This window comes from Hippoglossus stenolepis, chromosome 10, assembly GCF_022539355.2.
Source record: "Hippoglossus stenolepis isolate QCI-W04-F060 chromosome 10, HSTE1.2, whole genome shotgun sequence".
NCBI lineage: Eukaryota > Metazoa > Chordata > Actinopteri > Pleuronectiformes > Pleuronectidae > Hippoglossus > Hippoglossus stenolepis.
Genome location: NC_061492.1, coordinates 960,256 through 977,785, shown reverse-complemented (window position 1 = coordinate 977,785; position 17,530 = coordinate 960,256). Strand labels below are relative to the sequence as shown.

At 42.8% G+C, this 17,530-nt stretch overlaps 2 protein-coding genes across 2 annotated transcripts; both read right to left on the bottom strand.

Moving 5' to 3' along the window:
- Positions 1-3,223: 3,223 nt before the first annotated feature.
- Positions 3,224-5,748, bottom strand: sptssa (serine palmitoyltransferase, small subunit A). Its single transcript, XM_035168776.2, has 2 exons — positions 5,542-5,748; positions 3,224-4,242 (listed from the first exon to the last, which is right to left on the bottom strand). Exons 1-2 carry the CDS (start codon positions 5,642-5,644, stop codon positions 4,139-4,141), a joined length of 207 nt encoding a protein of 68 aa, XP_035024667.1. The 5' UTR covers positions 5,645-5,748; the 3' UTR covers positions 3,224-4,138.
- A 1,781-nt stretch (positions 5,749-7,529) lies between these two features.
- LOC118116962 (e2f-associated phosphoprotein) lies at positions 7,530-11,638 on the bottom strand. The gene is made up of 6 exons (XM_035168956.2): positions 11,442-11,638; positions 10,151-10,332; positions 9,656-9,760; positions 9,455-9,569; positions 9,220-9,342; positions 7,530-8,674 (listed from the first exon to the last, which is right to left on the bottom strand). The coding sequence occupies exons 1-6, from the start codon at positions 11,519-11,521 to the stop codon at positions 8,380-8,382; spliced, it is 900 nt and encodes a 299-aa protein (XP_035024847.1). The 5' UTR covers positions 11,522-11,638; the 3' UTR covers positions 7,530-8,379.
- Between the last annotated feature and the right edge of the window lie 5,892 nt (positions 11,639-17,530).

Below are 17,530 nucleotides of genomic sequence, written 5' to 3'. Positions count from 1 at the left end.
CACGAGTCCAAGAGAAGGTTTGAACCAAATTTTAAGAAATTCTGTCAAGAATGAAACCTTTAATTTGGACACGATTGTATAAACGATTGTAAAGATGCAGCTGAGAATTATGTTTTATTATCATTGTTAATAAACCCAGAGAGAGTCGGTTTATTCTTACTCATATTTATTAGAAAAAAAAACGAAGCAATTTCTCACATTTGAGAAGCTGTAAAGTTTATTTGAGGTTTTTTGCTTGAAAAATGACGACGAATTGATCAGATACAATTTTAATTAAAAAGGTAAAAGTCTGTACGTTTTATTTTCTTATTTCTTAACGAGTCATTGAACTTCATTAGTGCTTCAACCAGTAGATATGACAGTTTGTTGAGTGGAGTCTGGTCCACGTTTTGCTGCAGTGTCTCTGTGTCTAGATTCAGAAACTGATTCAGCTCACGTTGAATATCAGAGGAGAGGCTTTGTTTTATCAGTGGAGCGACAGTGACATCCAGAGGTTCAACACAGAACTGCAGCCACAGTGAGGTTTCTCATTGTGTCTGTAATGTTGTGTTCTCTTATTGTTATATTATATACTTCAGAAGTGAGGTTAATATGTAATAATAATAACGGTTAATGGTTTATATATAAGTTTGATTCACTGAACTGATGTTATTTTTTCATACATTTCAACTGAAACAATCTTCAGAGTCAAGTTCACCACTTTTCAAAATGATAAAAAGAATTACAGGAAAAAAAACCGTTTACTTTGAAGACAAATAGCTAAAGAGGAAGTGATTGTGTGAGTGTTGTTGAACTAACTCCACCTCTTTATCTCTCTCATCGTTTTAAACTCATCACTTTACTCTGATAAACGATGTCGTGAGTTTCAGTCCACGTTTATAGACTCTCCTGTTGTTCTGCCTCTTATTGATAAGATGAATAAAGATGTGAAGATGTTACAGTGCGACACGTTTCTCTCTCTCAGGTGTAAAACCTTAGTGTCTTTAAACCTTGACAGACACTCTTCATCCCTCCTCCTGTTTGAAACCAGCTTCAACAACAAGGTGCGTTCTGCTGTTCTCCTCCAGCTCAGCTGAGACAAACATCCTGTGAAGGTCTGAACAGCTGCTGGTCACCTGGACGCACACAGCACTGATCAGTGCTGTGCTGGTCACCTGACGCAGCCCACTCAGATCAGTGCTGTGCTGCGTCCAGGTGACCAGCACAGCACTCAGATCAGTGCTGGTCACCTGGACGCAGCACAGCACTCAGATCAGTGCAGACAGGTCGTCCTCTGCAGATTCATCAGTTTAGGACTGAAAACCCATCCAGACTCTTTTCCAGGAGGTTTGAGCCCAACGGAATCCTGCTGTCCCCTCCTGCAGTTCAGAGCCACAACCACCAGGTGGCGACGTTTCTGTGAACTGATCTGAGTCAAACACATGGAAACACTCCCACCTAGTGTCTAGTAACCGCAAATACACAATGAAATAAATGTTATGAAATGAAACATGAAACTTACCTTGATGAAGTGTTGGACATTTGAAGATAGAAGCGGATCCATTTATCGTTCAGCTTCTCAAATGTGAGAAATCGCTGCGTTTCTTTGTCTAATAAATAATAATAATAAACTGGTTCATGTATCAAAGACAATAAAAAATAAGTAGCGGCTGCATCTTTGGATTTTTAATTAAAAGAACATGATGAAAACAACAGCTTACAAATGAATGAGTGGTCAGAAGTAAAACTTAATTATAAGTAAAAAATAATAAAATACCAGCAGGTCAAACAAGCAGCTTTAACATAGTGAAATATCCCTTTAATGATTTTATAGAACCATATTTAGCATCAGGAGCTCAGAAGAAGACACAAATACTTTTATTCTATAGGCCAACATATGCGATTACAAAACTTTACAAATTTGTATGCAAGATTATATACAATAGAAAATACACTATATACTTTTCACCTGTTTACCATTTAGCTGTGGAGTTTACTCTCACAGGGAGAAGCAGTGAAGCAGAGACGATGAGCTGGTAGATAATAGTTTTAATTCTAATTCAAATGTCCGACTGAATATTCTTCAGAATTAAAGTCTGTTGCTCTTTGAAACGGTGTGTTTGCAGGATTAGGCTCTAATATCATTATTATATCAGAAGTAAAATGATCTCAAAATCAAGACAATAAATTCTGCAACAAAATAGCGTCCAACAAAATTAGTTTTCATGACAAGCCGAGCTTAATAATTCTTCGGTTTCAGATTTAGTTCTCTGAGAATCTTTCATATCAAAGCAGACTTGGTATCAATGAAATATCCTGAACTGAATCAATATGGAATCAAATCAGAAATAGAATCAAGATTTATGATTAAATGTGGGAATTTAAAGGAAAGTTTTTCTAAAAACAAAACAATCGTAGTACACGTTAAATAAAATGTTTCTCGAATTTGGTTTGTGTATTTTAGGTAATGTTGTATCACACTGAGGCATCACAACCGGGATATGTTGGTTTCAGTTATGGAAGTGGGGACGAGTCACTGCTGCATGACTCAGCGTTCATTAAAGTGGAAAATCACAAAGCTGCTAAATATTTTAGTCGCAATAAATATATGACGGACTTTATTCACTTTATGTTAAAAAGTGATCGTCTGCTTCCGACAGAAAGAGAACAGGAGCCGGTCTCAGATTGAGTTCAGAGGTCACATCCTTCAGAGGCTGCATTTGAAACCGATTGTGTCATAGCAGCACAACTGAGCCGTCCCATTTCAAAGTGTTACGACAAAGTGACCTTTCAGCCCTGAGATACCAAGACTCCCACGGGCGGATGCTTCTCGAGCCCGACCTCTGCCTCCTTTAAAGAGATGAAGGCGGCGGAAAGCAACGAGACCAAAACATCTCACGTTCACACGTCGACTTGTATCAGGCTTCGACTCAACCGAACAGTGCACGTGTTAGAAAGGAGCACTGACGCTTTCTCTTCGTAGCGTTTCCAAACTTCTGAAACTCCAGAGTCGTGTGGACGCAGCCAACGTGTGAAGAGCGGAGTCAAGATTCAAACTCTGATGAGTTTCTCAGCCTGAAACTGGAAACAACTCCAGAGAAAGAGAAACATTTCACGTTGATCCCGAGTCGGACCACGTCCCCCGGTATCGAGAAAAGATACAAGCTCCACGTTGGTGTGTCTGTAGTTTTATGAACATGTGCTGATATGTGCATCGCTGGGAAAGAATAACACAGAGACATAATAAACTTTACATGGTGTCAAAATATTTCTTTTAAAAATTCATTTTTAAGTGTTACACAAGTAGCGTTTAATGAACATTAGACCTCACTCTATGTATTTAAGATTTTTTAAGGCTGTTTTTAAGGCGACGTCCAGTTCAGGTCTTTGAAACGGGAACTTGGCTTCAAACAATTTACATTTTCAAAATCACAGAAGAAAAATAAAAGAAACTCACTGATTCAGACGTTGGTCACATTTGTGCTGAAGAAAACTGTGGAATCATTATAAACTGAGCGAGTAGCCAACAATACAAATGACTTAGTTTCTACAGGAAGTCCCCGTCTTTGAGAACGATGCTGGGGAACGGAAACAGCTGGAGGATGATGGTTCCCAGCAGTTACTGTCCACTGGGTCGAAACCACCAGGATCACAGATCAGCAGCTTTAGCTCAAAACAAAAAGAAAAATGATTTTCTCCATCAGCCGCTTTGGTTTCCTGCTCCTGAATTAAACTCTTCAGACAACAACACTCTGATATCTTGAGGGAATAAAAATATAATAGTCCAGTCACCTCCATGTAATAACATTTTCAAAACTGTAAGGTGCGCTTGATTCCAGGGATTAAAAAGAAAAAACACATGAATCAAATCTCAGCTCGGTCGTCCATGGCCTGACTCCAAACCCAACACTGTTCACAATCAGAGTCTTTCAGACGAGTGAAGGAGAAACCGTCCCGGAGGACAACGCCGTCCGGTGTGGCCGCCAGCACGACGTCCACAGAGTTGACCTATGATATTAAATAAGCTTTGGAAAGGAGGAGAGTCGATCCCCACCTCACACCCAGGAGAGACAGACAGGCAGTCACGCAGGCAGACAGATGGACGGACAGGAAGCCAGAGACAGACGGGGACCAGCGGGTGGATGGACGAGTCATCGTGTCATTGGATGACCTCGAAGTAGTGCAGGATGGCCATGATGTGCTGAGGCATGAAGACGTAGCCGGTGTAAACAGCCATGCCGGCCACGGAGACGAGCAGGGAGTCTGAGGAGGAGACGTTAAGGAAGAAACTCTGACGGAGCAGAGGCCACATCCATGTTTTACTTTAACGATGCACCGCTGTTGCTATGGTTACGCCAGGCGTCCACACTACTCCAGCCTCTAAATCTGAGACTTGTGTAAACGTTTGAGTCTGAAAACTCTGGGGTTGTGTTTCAGTCTGAACGAACAGAGAATAAACCTCATCTGTTTCACCTGAGCACTCATGAGGCTGTTTCCAGCACCGGATCATTTACTTTTTAAATCTTTACCGATTAACTTTCCGTGGATCGACGTGTTGACACCGTCAGCAGCAGGATCCCCGAGGCGGGCGGTAACAATACGGCAGCAGCCTGAGACTAAACCACACAACCACACCTGAGCCTGAGGGGAGACCAGGTCCCCGGCTGAGGGGGGAACCAACGGCAGGAGGACGTCATGTGACACTGACGTCCTCCTCCACCGCAGATCAGAGTGCAGCCGTGACTCCATGAACACCACACGCTAAATATAGAGTGTGAATCGCAGGCAGAGGCATGAACTGGGCTTTAATGTTGTCGTGTGACGACGCGTACGTGACGAGAACTGGCTGTGTGGTGAGCGTTATTGTTCACTGAGGCTAGGTGTGTTACTGGAGGAGTCCAGTAGGGGGCACTCCACAGAACTCGCTCTGTAATCAATGACTCATGTTTCTGCCACTTGTGGATTTGCTTGTGGTAAACAAACAAAAGATATCCAACAAAAAGGCTGTAAACTTTGAATATCTTTAACTTCTACAGGATATGGAACAACAACGATGTCGTGTATGTTAGTATCTGTGTGTTACTGTGTAGAACCCCACGTGTTCTTCTGTTCAAATACAGTATAAACAAAGATGGTGACACTCTGGTGACACTTGGCTGAAGTTGAAAAGTTTCCTTCAACACGAGCTTCACGACGACCTCCTCTGGTCCTTGGAGCCGTTCAGAGACAGTTTATAATCTGGAACCAGTTCGTCTGGAACCAGTTCGTCATTAGAAACACACACATGGATGAATACGGATTAAAAACACGTTGCTCTCTCACAGATCGGAACATGACAGACTTCCGGATGAGTCGCTGCTTGTTCTCTAATCAGACTCGAACCGGTTCGCTCTCTACACGAGGACACACGAGGTACAAGGTGTTTAAACCGAATTACACACAAACTAGTAGTCATGAGTAAAACGTCTTCACTGGAATTCACATTGTTTAAAAACGATCCTGTTAGAAAAGCTAATGGCAGCTCGGTTAGCCTGTTAGCATGTTAGCAGAGAGGAAGGATACTGAACACCGTCCGCTCCCAGGGCTCCAGCATGTAGAGCGCGGTCACCAGCAGATACTGGTAATAAAACCAGGACAGCTGTTTCCAACAGTCCCCCAGAGCCATGGTCACACGTCTTCTTCTTCCTCCTCCTCTTCCTCACCTTCTCCTTCTTCTCCTTCTTCCTGTTGTGGGAGCGCCGGCGTCTCGTCACGCGGTGCTGCCTCTCAGCCAATCACAGCCCCGCGTTCAGCGCACTGCTCCGACGTAACCAGGGAGTTCCAACATCCTGTTTTCAAAATAAAGTAAGAAGTTAATTTTATGTAAAGCTCCAGTGTGTAAGATTCAGGTGAAAGTTTCTATTGGCAGAAATAATCCTAATGATGTTTTCATCTAAACTGTAGAAGAGTTGTTTTCTTTACCCGAGAATGGGACTTTTATATTTAAATACTTTATATTTAAACATTTTATATTTAAACACTTTGTATTTCCATCAGGAGGGGCTCCTCTCTACGGAGGCAGCCATGTTTTTTACAGTAGCCCCGACTGGACAAACTAAACCTTTTGAGTTTTTATGACAACTGAAGCTTCCACAGGTTCTCTTTCATGTTTGGAAGGGGGGGGGGTGAACTGACACTTCACCACTAGATGTCACTACATTGTGCACACTGAACCTTTAAAGTGCAGCCTTCAGTGTTTAAATGTCTTTTATGTACAGAATCAGTGTCCTGGTGAACCTGAAGCGTTTTGCTTGGAGGGCGAACAGGCACCGGGCGAAACGGCTCCGTGTTGCGTGCGTTTCGTGCACCGCGGGATGGATAAACATCACTTCCTGCGTCCCCCAGGCGGCTCTGGACCACGCCCACTAATTACACATTACGGTCCACGCCATCAAGTGTAGACAGTGAAAATGTAATGTTAATCGAATTAAAGTTGTAAAACAAGGCTTACCTCCTTTTGGCAGTAGGTGGTGCTGTCACTGTCACTACATACTGACTAATAGATCTGTTCAGGTTAAAAACACTCTTGTTTCACTTCAGATCGTATAAATCTTTCACTTTTACAACAGTCTAAGACATCGAAGGAATCTATGACCACTGACACTGTGACATCAAGCAAACTGACAAGGAATTCTTTGCTAAATGAATCCTTTGAAGTCTTTTATATAAAGTTTGGGTGGAGTTAAATTTAATTGTAAGGTTATTCTTCCTTTTTTAACACTCTTAAACTTCAGAAAATTAGAAAGTGGTAATATGCAGCTGGAGTAATTTGAAACGCAAAATGGCTCAACAGGAACGCACTCAGGTTTCTTTGACCGATCTTCACAAAATCGAGCCCAGGTGTATCGACCGAAAATGCCATTTTAACAGTCATTATTAATATATGAGGTCATAGGCCACCTATTGATCAGTTGAAAATTGATTTGTTGTAAATTTCAATGACAATTGCTCATATGAGGTGAACGCAGAGACATGCGCTTGGTCATTGATCGCTCTCTCCACTAACCGCAACAGGCTTCAAAATGCGTGAGCTCGGGCACGTTAGTGCTACAACGGAGCCCTAGTTTTCTATATCTTTGCAGTGGATGAATTTCATCATTCAGTATTTCAGGTATTTCCCAGTTAATCCTAAACTTTTTGAATAAAAATCATTTTTTTATCACTACGCTTCTGCACAACATGGGTCAAAAATGACCCGTATTCATTTCCTGTGTTATTTCATGCATTTCCATGCGTTTCTTTGAAATAAATGTATTTTATCATTATTTTCCTTCTTCCTTTCTTACTTTACAAACAAAGGTACATTTTGTGAAACTTTTGGTGCTGATTGGACAATGCCCAGTGGAGTTAAAGAAAAACGACATGCTGATTGGATGCACAGATGTCGTCTCGAAACTATCAAACACAGGATGACGAGTTCCTTTAACATTATGAACACACACTATCATTTGATTTCTATCCTGCACGCACGCACGCACACACACACACAGAGACCAGACAGACCAGCTTCCTTTTAAGAAAACATATTTTTTAGTGAAACTATACATTCGTGAGGCATTTTCAAAGATTTCATCTTTAGTAGGAACCAATGGATTTGGGTCAGTGACCGAGCCACAGGTACATCTGTCGTTTGGGGTTTTTATGGAAGTCGCTGACAACAACAAACACACAACGATGTCAGCATCATCCTAATAGAGATTTTGGCATCAATGTTTGTACAACGAAGAACAAGCTCAGTAGAACCATAAAAGCCCAAAGCTTCAGTAATTCAAACAAGGAGTTCCTCTGTCACTCATGTGATCTGAAAGTTTCTGATGGAGGCAGCACTTCACGTCACAGCACACGTCACTGTTAACTGTATTTCCAAAAATGTTAAATTATCACAGCTATAATTATTGTTTGTATAGTGAAAAAAACAATGTCTCCAGAGTTTATTTTTTTAAACTTAGAAGTCCCACTTGATACACCATAAAAAAAAAAAAACCTGTATCAATCATAAAGATGTTTAATAAAAAGAAAAATAGATCCATCTCTCAAATATTTGTAAATCCTAAAATATCAATAAGGGTTTCGGCCTCAAGAATCAAGAATCACTTTGGCTCGAGTGTGAGACAACAGCTGCAACGAGCAGATCTTAGCGTCTAACTCCTGTGTTTGTCAGATATTTAAAAGGTTTCAAAGATAGACGACGTGCTGCCGACATACGTAGCTTTCCTCAGACGGGGAATCTACCCTGAAAGCTTCTGATTCATCATCGTCAGACTTGTCGAGATTCGCAGCAGGAATCTCGCTCTCAGTCGGGACGCTGACGGTTCGGTTCTTCCCAAAACAACCTCTCGCTCAGAACGCGCTCAGTCCATCTCAGCAGTGGCTGGCCAGGATGTTGAAGAAGTGGTACACCTCCTCCTTATCGAACACGGCCACCTCTGTGGAGCACTCGGCGCACTGCACCGGGCGGTAAACTTCATCGCCGTCCATCCCTGCCGGCGACGGGTCAGGAGCCTCATTTGCAGGTGCTTCTGTTTTCTGGCCCCGCCTCCTCTTCCTGCCTCCCTGCTTCCTCTCCTGCTGAGTATTGTATCGCAGCACCTCGTCCTTCTTCACCGTGCAGTTCATGACGAACATGGCTCGATACTGCGTCCGGTACTTTTCATGCCTGAGTGGACACAACCAAGAAATATTTGTGTCGTTAAACAACACCAAAATGTTTTAAACCTACCAGTCAACATTTCATGGGTTGCTGTTGGCCTGGAGTCAGGTAAATCACCATGGCAACTCGTGCTGAACCAGTAACTCGCTCCGAAGCAGATTTAGTTCATGATAACAGATCAAACGGTCGAACTACTGACCAATCAGAACTACTGACCAATCAGAACTACTGACCAATCAGATCACTGAAAAACCACAGTCATGGATCTACAGGATCCTGACGGGGGAAAGAGTTTCTCCTACAGCAAAGTGAGAAGTAATGAATGTCAGCAAATTTCTTTTTAGATGAGTGAAATGTACTTTTTGAATTGTATTCATAAATGTCTTTGATGATGTTGCTCATAAATAAAACCCAGAGTTGACCAAGACTCTGATAACCAGCTTCGTAGTTCAGGTTTTCAGGACGATGAAGGTTCAGTGAAGCTGAAAGACGAAAACATCTTTTGGTCAAATGTTGAGCTGACTTCATAGTTCCGGCCCCTGAAGTCTCACCTCTGACAGTCCAGACAGAGCATCGTCATGCAGGCGGGACAGTTGAGGATGGCGTCACTGCTGGGTAAACTCTGCGTCTGACGAGACTGCTTCGCGCCTGCTGGTCGTTTTCTGCTATTGTATCTGAACAGGAAGACATGAACACGTGGTGAAGAAATCTTGTCATCGATCTTCGTGTCTTCATCTGTTTTAGACGAACAATTGTTTGATACAATCCTGAGTGGTGTCGTCCTACCTTCTTCTCCTGGCGTCCACCCAGGCCTGGTCTCTGTCGTCCTCGTCGGGGTCATACAGCAGCTCGTCATTGGTCAGTATGACCCGCTGTCTCCGCCTCTGGCCTGTGGAGCTGCCTGCGGAGGAAACAGACGAAGGGACGACTTTCTCATTAACACATTTTTGGGAAATGTTCACGCTACAGCTTGTCTCCAAGTCTTACTTGGTTTGTCCTCTTCTTCGGAGTCAGAGTCGAAGTAGACATTATCGTACGTCTGAGGATTAGGGAGTCCAGGTCCGGCTCCTCCTCCGTTTTCAAGGGTTTGTGCTGCAGAATAAACACACAAACAGGGATTCATCAGGAATTCTTTCCAACCAAGATCCTGTTTCACAGATCAGAGTTACTGTGGATAAACTCCAGCTGTTCAGTCCCACGAAGATGAGCCATCAGTTAATGATGGATCAAACATTTTGGAAAGTATATACAGTACATATTGTCTTTAAATTATCAAACCCCTATGGCCACTATGTTTAGCAGCTGCTCTGTGTCTGTAGCTGTTTGGTTGTGTTGGTTCCCATTGGCCCACGTCAACAAATATCCAGCAGCAGCAGAGACACTTCACTCTGAGGAAGCCATGTGGCACCTTTGACCAATCAGCTGTGAGGAAAACCTTATATAAGAATCCCTCCAGGTCACATCCATGCTATGCGGTGTTACCTTCTGTCGATGGTCCCCAGGTCCCCTCCAAGGTCTTGATGGTGGAGCTGAGCTCGGCCTCCATCTCCTTCTCGAACTCATCCCCGCTGGACGACTCGCTCTCCCCCGTCAGGTACTCTCTGATCAGCTTCTTCTTCTGCTCCGGAGTCCCGTTCAGCAGCACCTCCAGCTCGTCCTCTGAACTGAAACACAGTGACAGACACAACTTATATATATTTATATATTTCAAAAGTTGACAGTGATCCATAAGATGTTGTTTTCAAACGCTTACGACAAAGAAATACAATTGAGATTTGGTATTTTACAGTTTAATGATTAACTTCATTTTCAATAACTATAAATGAAATGAAAAAAACAATTACAACCAAATATATAGAACTTGAAACAATGAAGTATATATATATATATATATATAATATATCTGTGAAATGGGAGGATAATTCGGTCCAGTTCTGTATTATTATCTGGTATCAACTTGTTGCCTTGATGTTGAACTTTTATATCTGAAAATAAACACATGTCAAACCTTGTTTCAAACGTATTTCCACTCATTGATGACAACAGTCCAACATATATGGACAGATTGATTATACATTGTTTACGCACAGCGAGAAGATTGAACATATAACTGATCTACATCAGATTTAAAAAGTGTTTGTCCTTCTCTGCAAGTTAAGAATTTAAATCCACAACGTTCAGGAGGAAAAAAATCTGTCTTTAAACTTTAAAGAAACATTAATGTGACAATTATTGATGTCCACATGTAAAGAAACATTTTATCCCCATGTAATTTTAGGCCATATTATCAACCACATTATATACTCTTAGTGGTATGTCCTTATTTAACTTGGTTAATCTAACCACAACAATCTATTGATTTTTGTGTCATTTCAATGTCATACATTGACTATTTGACTGTTTATATTGTTGATTACTTTGTACATATTAATAATTTATATCTTGGATTGTTGACTTATTTATGACTTTTATTGAGTTTGTACTTCTGATTGTCTTCGCTGCTGTAACATCCACCGATGGGACTAATAATAATAATAATAATAATAATATTAATAATAATAATGATAATGCTCGTATGTGAGTTATCGTCTCTGAATTGACTGAATAAGATCAGAATATCTCATATTAACGTCGCGTTAATAAAAACAGTCCTGAAACAACGTTAGCATTGTTCGCTAACCGCTGTGTCGTCACAAAAACGACGTGTGGTTTGTTTACGTTAGCATTCAGCTAACTAGCCGCTAATGAGCTAAGTGTCTCGTGTGAGTCCGACCTGCTGGCGGCGCCCTCCTCGTCACTGGGCTCCTCGATCTCATACGAGTCAAACTCCTGCGGTTTCTTCACTTCGTTCATTTTAACGTCTGAAACTGAAAATGGAACGAAGACACGAGATGTTTAACGTGTTAGCGCAACAGAGAGGACCACTTCCGCTTCCGCTTCTTCTTCTTCTTTTACCTGAACAGGAAGTAGGTGAACGTTGAAATTACTCACTACCGCCACCAACTGATCAGAACTATGACTGCAACAGAGATTAAATATAACTTTATATACAGTCACTGATCATAGTTATATAGTGTGACTTATTGTCTTTATATACAGTCACTGATCGTCTTTATATACAGTCACTGATCATCTTTATATACAGTCACTGATCATATTTATATACAGTCACTGATGGTCTTTATATACAGTCACTGATGGTCTTTATATACAGTCACTGATGGTCTTTATATACAGTCACAGATCATCTTTATATACAGTCACTGATGGTCTTTATATACAGTCAGTGATCATCTTTATATACAGTCAGTGATCATCTTTATATACAGTCACTGATCGTCTTTATATACAGTCACTGATGGTCTTTATATACAGTCAGTGATCATCTTTATATACAGTCAGTGATCATCTTTATATACAGTCACTGATGGTCTTTATATACAGTCAGTGATCATCTTTATATACAGTCAGTGATCATCTTTATATACAGTCACTGATCGTCTTTATATACAGTCAGTGATCGTCTTTATATACAGTCACTGATGGTCTTTATATACAGTCACTGATCATCTTTATATACAGTCACTGATGGTCTTTATATACAGTCAGTGATCATCTTTATATACAGTCACTGATCATCTTTATATACAGTCACTGATCGTCTTTATATACAGTCACTGATCATCTTTATATACAGTCACTGATGGTCTTTATATACAGTCACTGATGGTCTTTATATACAGTCACTGATGGTCTTTATATACAGTCACTGATCGTCTTTATATACAGTCACTGATCTTCTTTATATACAGTCACTGATGGTCTTTATATACAGTCTCTGATGGTCTTTATATATATTCTGTATACGTAGAGAGGTTTTATTCAACAGAGATGATGTATAAAGAGCGGACCTCTATCTCTCCCGCTGCAGTTCCATGAATTGACCTGTGGGTGGAGCTGTCAGCTCAGAGATGTTCAGGTGTATTTGACGCGTTGACTTGTGAAAGTCAGTGAATTCTCAGCGGGTCGTTGGACACTGATGTCACCATCTTACAGAAAACAAAGGTTCAACATCTTCACCTGTCTCCTGCCTTGCTCAACGGCACAAATCCTCCACATGACCCCCGTGTCACAGGTCTTCAGTACCGAGTGATTGACAGCAGCTACCAATTCTCTCATATATGTAAATAAACATGACTTGACAGCAGAAAGTGAAGGTAGAACATCTGGACTGCCCCCTGGTGGTCGGCTGCAAAGTTGTTCATATAAGCTTCATATAAGATGATATAAAAACTAGCAGAAATGACACGATTGACAGCTGAGTCTGACTCGTGATTGGTTGAGCGTGTGTGTGGGCGGGACCTCGATACCATGGCTCCACCCCATGAAGACTACTTTCTTCTTCTTCTTTTTGTTGTTTAATGGCGACTGGCACCTGACGTTAAAGGTGCATTACCGCCACCTCTTTATATACAGTCACTGATCATCTTTATATACAGTCAGTGATCATCTTTATATACAGTCACTGATCATCTTTATATACAGTCAGTGATCATCTTTATATACAGTCAGTGATCATCTTTATATACAGTCACTGATCATCCTTACAGTTATATATGAAAACCCAGTGTTTGTGTGTTTACGTCTTCCTCTGTTTTTGTTTTTGTGTCGTCTCTCCACTAGTTTGTCCTACAACGTGTCTTTGCTGGTGTGTGTGTTGCTGGGTGACATTTTTCATTCCAGGTGTGACATTTCACTCCCCCGACAGTCGGCCTCTTCTCCAGCACACACTAAACAACTCCTCTCTGATTTTACCTGCCTCCCACACACACACACACACACACACACACCTTACAGTCCACCTCTTTCTCAGCTCTGCCGCTCGACAAGCTAATTTAGCCAATTACACACAGGTGTGATGCTAATTTCCCCGAGCTGGCAGCCAGGAGGTAAAAATAACATAATTACACACATCTGTCCCCCACAGGCAGGAGGGCTCTCCCACCGGGTGTCGGTGCCACCGCCACCACAAAACACACCAGAGGAAAAAACAACACTGTTTGATAATGGAGGAGAGGACAATGGACAGAGTGTGTGTTTGTGTGTGTGTCTGTGTGTGTGTAGGAATCCATGCTGTAGCCGCAGTTGCTTTTTCTCCTCTTTGTTTGAGGCTTTCAATGGATTTTCAGCGATACACAGCAATTTCCTGCCTGAAAAGAAAAGCGGTCTCTCTGGTGCGGCGGGATAATTACGTGAAGCTGTTTTCGAAGGCGACGGGGTTTGTATCTGTCGCTGTTCAGACTCTGTGTGTGCGAGGGGGGGGTGTCAGAGCTCAAAACACGTAAAAAAAACATAACACGGTGGGAACAGACAGAGGCCTCCAGACCCTGAAGGATCTTCCCTGCAGACGTGTCCTAATGCTACATCATTAGTGTGTCTGTGTGTAGTGATGTGTGTGTCCAAGGCTGCAACACAAATGCTAACTGCAGCTTTGAATGTGAAGCAGCAGGAAATGCTGAGTTAGCATTAGCAGTAACGTGATACACGCAAGTAAATGATAAACATCATTCACTTAACTTGTCTGGGATTAGATTCAGTACATTTACATACAATAAGCTGCTTTCAGACCTCCAGACATGTTCCTGACATGTTCCTGAAATGTTCCAGACATGTTCCTCACATGTTCTGCAGGTTCTGTCTGTGAGAACAAATGTCTGAGTCAGTGTCTCTGGACATGTTCTGGATCTTCTCCTGCAGCCTCCTAGTAAAATGTGTCATGTCAGAGTGAGTCCATGTGAGGAAACAGCAGGACAATGTGTGGAAGCTTCCCAGTGAGCGAGTGGACTTGTTGATGAGGTTTCTAACACGTGACGGACGTGAAACTGGAAGAACACAAACATCTCAGGATGAAGAAGAGGAGCCGTACACGTAGAAGACGAAGACGTCAACTTGGAAACACGAGGAGGTTCCAGATCTTCTGGTGATGAGGGCCGACGCCGGTGTGGATGAGCTGTAAACAACAACACTGATCTTTCCACAGCAGAGTTTATACGTCATGTCCGGCCTCCTGCTGCTCTACAGGCTCCGCCCCTCGCCTGGATGTTCCCCACATGTTCCTGTTGGTGTGAACGAGTCGGACCCAACAACCTGCTGCTGCTGCCTCACAAACACTAACCACACAACATGTCCAGATGATATTTTACAGAGTTCATGTCTATAGATGAACGTCACGTCCCCACTTCCTCCCACTATCCAGACATGAAGTCAAAATCTCTGGGACACGAACGCTGCCATCTTGTGGTGATCATTTGGAGCCAGAGTCAGAAACATGAACACTACAATATTTGATCAAAACTAAACGTGTCGACCACGGTGTTTGTTTAATGCATCAACACCTCCTGACAGTCTCCGCTCAGCACAATGCATCATGGTCCAGACGGCGCACAGACCATCCTACGTGTCACCTCCTCGGACCTGAGTGTCTCCGGATCCAAATAGAGTTTGAGAGGATTTGATTATTGAGACTTCAGCTGTCATGTGGACATGTGAGCAGCGTCTCAGAGGTGCTCTCACCCTGCCAAGATAAATAAATTGCTCCTCAGACACAACTTCCATCTCTGCGTTCCTGCCGTCACTTGCCGCGGCCCCTGTTTCCCGTGGAGCAAGTGTGATGACTCTGTGCGTACAGGTGGCATTATTCTACATTCTCACATGGACGGACCTGTCAATCATCCGGAGCCCCCCCCTGAGACCCGGCACACTCTGACAAACGAAGGTCCAGAGAGGAAGAGGAAGAAGAATAAAATGACATAAGCTGTATATACGTTAAAAAACAGGGACGATTTCATGACCAGATACAGAAAACGTGACTAAAAAAATATACATATTTAACTAAACGACATCTTTTCGTTTATAAACAGTGATCGACCAATCGGAGTCAAGCAACTGTAACAGGTGGGATGTTGGCACCTACTTTTTCCGCTTACATATCTTTTCATTCAGTTAATGTCATAAACCCTGCTTCCTCCATGTTAGCAGATGGGACAAGGAACAAACAGAAAAATCAAAGTAGACTTTAAATATATGTCAAAGATTGTCCGACTGCAAATTACATCTTTGTTTACCGTCTGTGGTCCAATCCACTTACAGGGAGGAGACAAGGTTCATGACCTATTCATCAGCCAGCCACCAGGGGGCGATCCAGATGTTTTGGCTTCACTTGGGACTTTTGAACTTCATGTCCATTTTTCTGTTCAGTCATTTGAGAACCTCCAGGGAACCCTGCAACTCTCAGAGTGTGAGCTCCACCTGTTGGCGAGCGCTGCAAACACGGGAGGCGGCCGAACGTCATTATCTTCCGTCACCTCCGATGAGCCGCGCTCGTCCGTCACCCCCGAGTGTCACTGCACGGGAAAAGTGCAAGGACTTGATTATCAGCCCCTGTCGGTGCGCTGTGACCCGCTGGAACCCAGTGAGATTGAAACACACACCTGTACAGCCACACACACACACACACACACACACACACATGTTCCCCAGTGTCAGAGGAACATTGAAAGTGTGAGGAAATAACAAGGGACCGAGTCATTTAATTTGACTTCATGGAGAGAGAGAGAGAGAGAGTGTGTGTGTGTGTGTGTGTGTGTGTGTGTGTGTGTGTGTGTGTGTGTGAGACATTTTGCAGCTGGGTCATTTCCATCTCTCTCCCACTCGGTCACCTCTCCCTTCCTCATTTTCCTTTTCCTCCCTCCTCCCATCATTCTCGTCTTTGATTCATTCTTTTCTCCTCCCCTCCTTTCTTCATTACATTCATCCCTGTCTCACCTCGTCCGTGTTTCCTTCCTCCATCTTTTCCTCTCTTTTTTCTTCGTAGGCCTCTTTCTCATCCTTAATTTCCTTTTTCTTTATTTTTCCTTACCCTCCTTCTATATTCATTCATTCCTCCCTCTCCTCTTTCTCTCAACCTTTTCCTCCCACACTCACATTTCTTGGTCTGGTCTTCTCCTCCCTCCACCCATCATTCCCTTCTTTTCTTCTCTCTTTCTTTTCTTCACTGAAAAGACTGAAGGTTCGAACCAAACGAGGTCAGTGAGAAAACGCTCTGTAGTGACCCCTAGTGGCAGACAGTGGCATACTCATTCAACTCTTAAAGGCCCCATATTTGACACCTTTCTGGGACTGAAACACAGCTGAATGTCACGTTGTTATGTTTGCAGCTTTAGAAAACCAGCCACATATTCACAGTCTGTTACAACAGGATGTTTCTGAACGAAAAGTTACACCGTCCTCATGTCTGTTCAAGTTTTAGCAGGACAGTCGGCCAGTGTAGGAGTAACGTCCCGAGTTTCAGTCCCGAGTAACGTAGACTTTACTCCGTACTGAGCACAGCGACACGGCACGTCAGAAGAAATAAAGCGTAACCGCTGGTCTCGAACAGAAACGTCCTCAGGAGGAATGTGCACCGACACATTCTCTTCCTTGCATCCCTCCACGCTGCAGCGTGTGTTGTGGTTAGCCTGTGGTAGCTAACAAGCTGCTAGCTCAGCAACAAGTCTGCTTGGCGTAGCGTTTGGTGTGGAGGTGACGGGGAGCGGGGGTGGTGGGTTCGTGGGCTGGACTGGTACCGGCTGGGTGGGGCAGACAGACGAGTGCGAACCCATATGACTCATACGGGGGAGGAAGTACGAAACGAGACGTTTCAATAACATATTTCTTAGAAAGTGAAAAAGTCCGAGGAGTGACTGTTTTCATACTTTGAGGCCCCCTACTGGCCCCTCCAAGTCATTACGGAGAGTAAAAGCCCAGAAAATTTATTTTACACAATATGGGCCCTTTAAAATGTTGTTCACATGATGAAGGTGT

Coding starts and splice junctions, on each gene's coding strand:
- sptssa (XM_035168776.2), bottom strand. CDS start 5,644: ATGGCTCTGGGGGACTGTTGGAAACAGCTGTCCTGGTTTTATTACCAG. Junction 4,243..5,541: donor CTGGGAGCGGACGGTGTTCA/GTATCCTTCCTC, acceptor TCTCCTCCTCAG/ACTCCCTGCTCGTCTCCGTG.
- LOC118116962 (XM_035168956.2), bottom strand. CDS start 11,521: ATGAACGAAGTGAAGAAACCGCAGGAGTTTGACTCGTATGAGATCGAG. Junction 9,761..10,150: donor CTGGGGACCATCGACAGAAG/GTAACACCGCAT, acceptor TTTATTCTGCAG/CACAAACCCTTGAAAACGGA. Junction 8,675..9,219: donor CTCTGTCTGGACTGTCAGAG/GTGAGACTTCAG, acceptor GTGTCCACTCAG/GCATGAAAAGTACCGGACGC.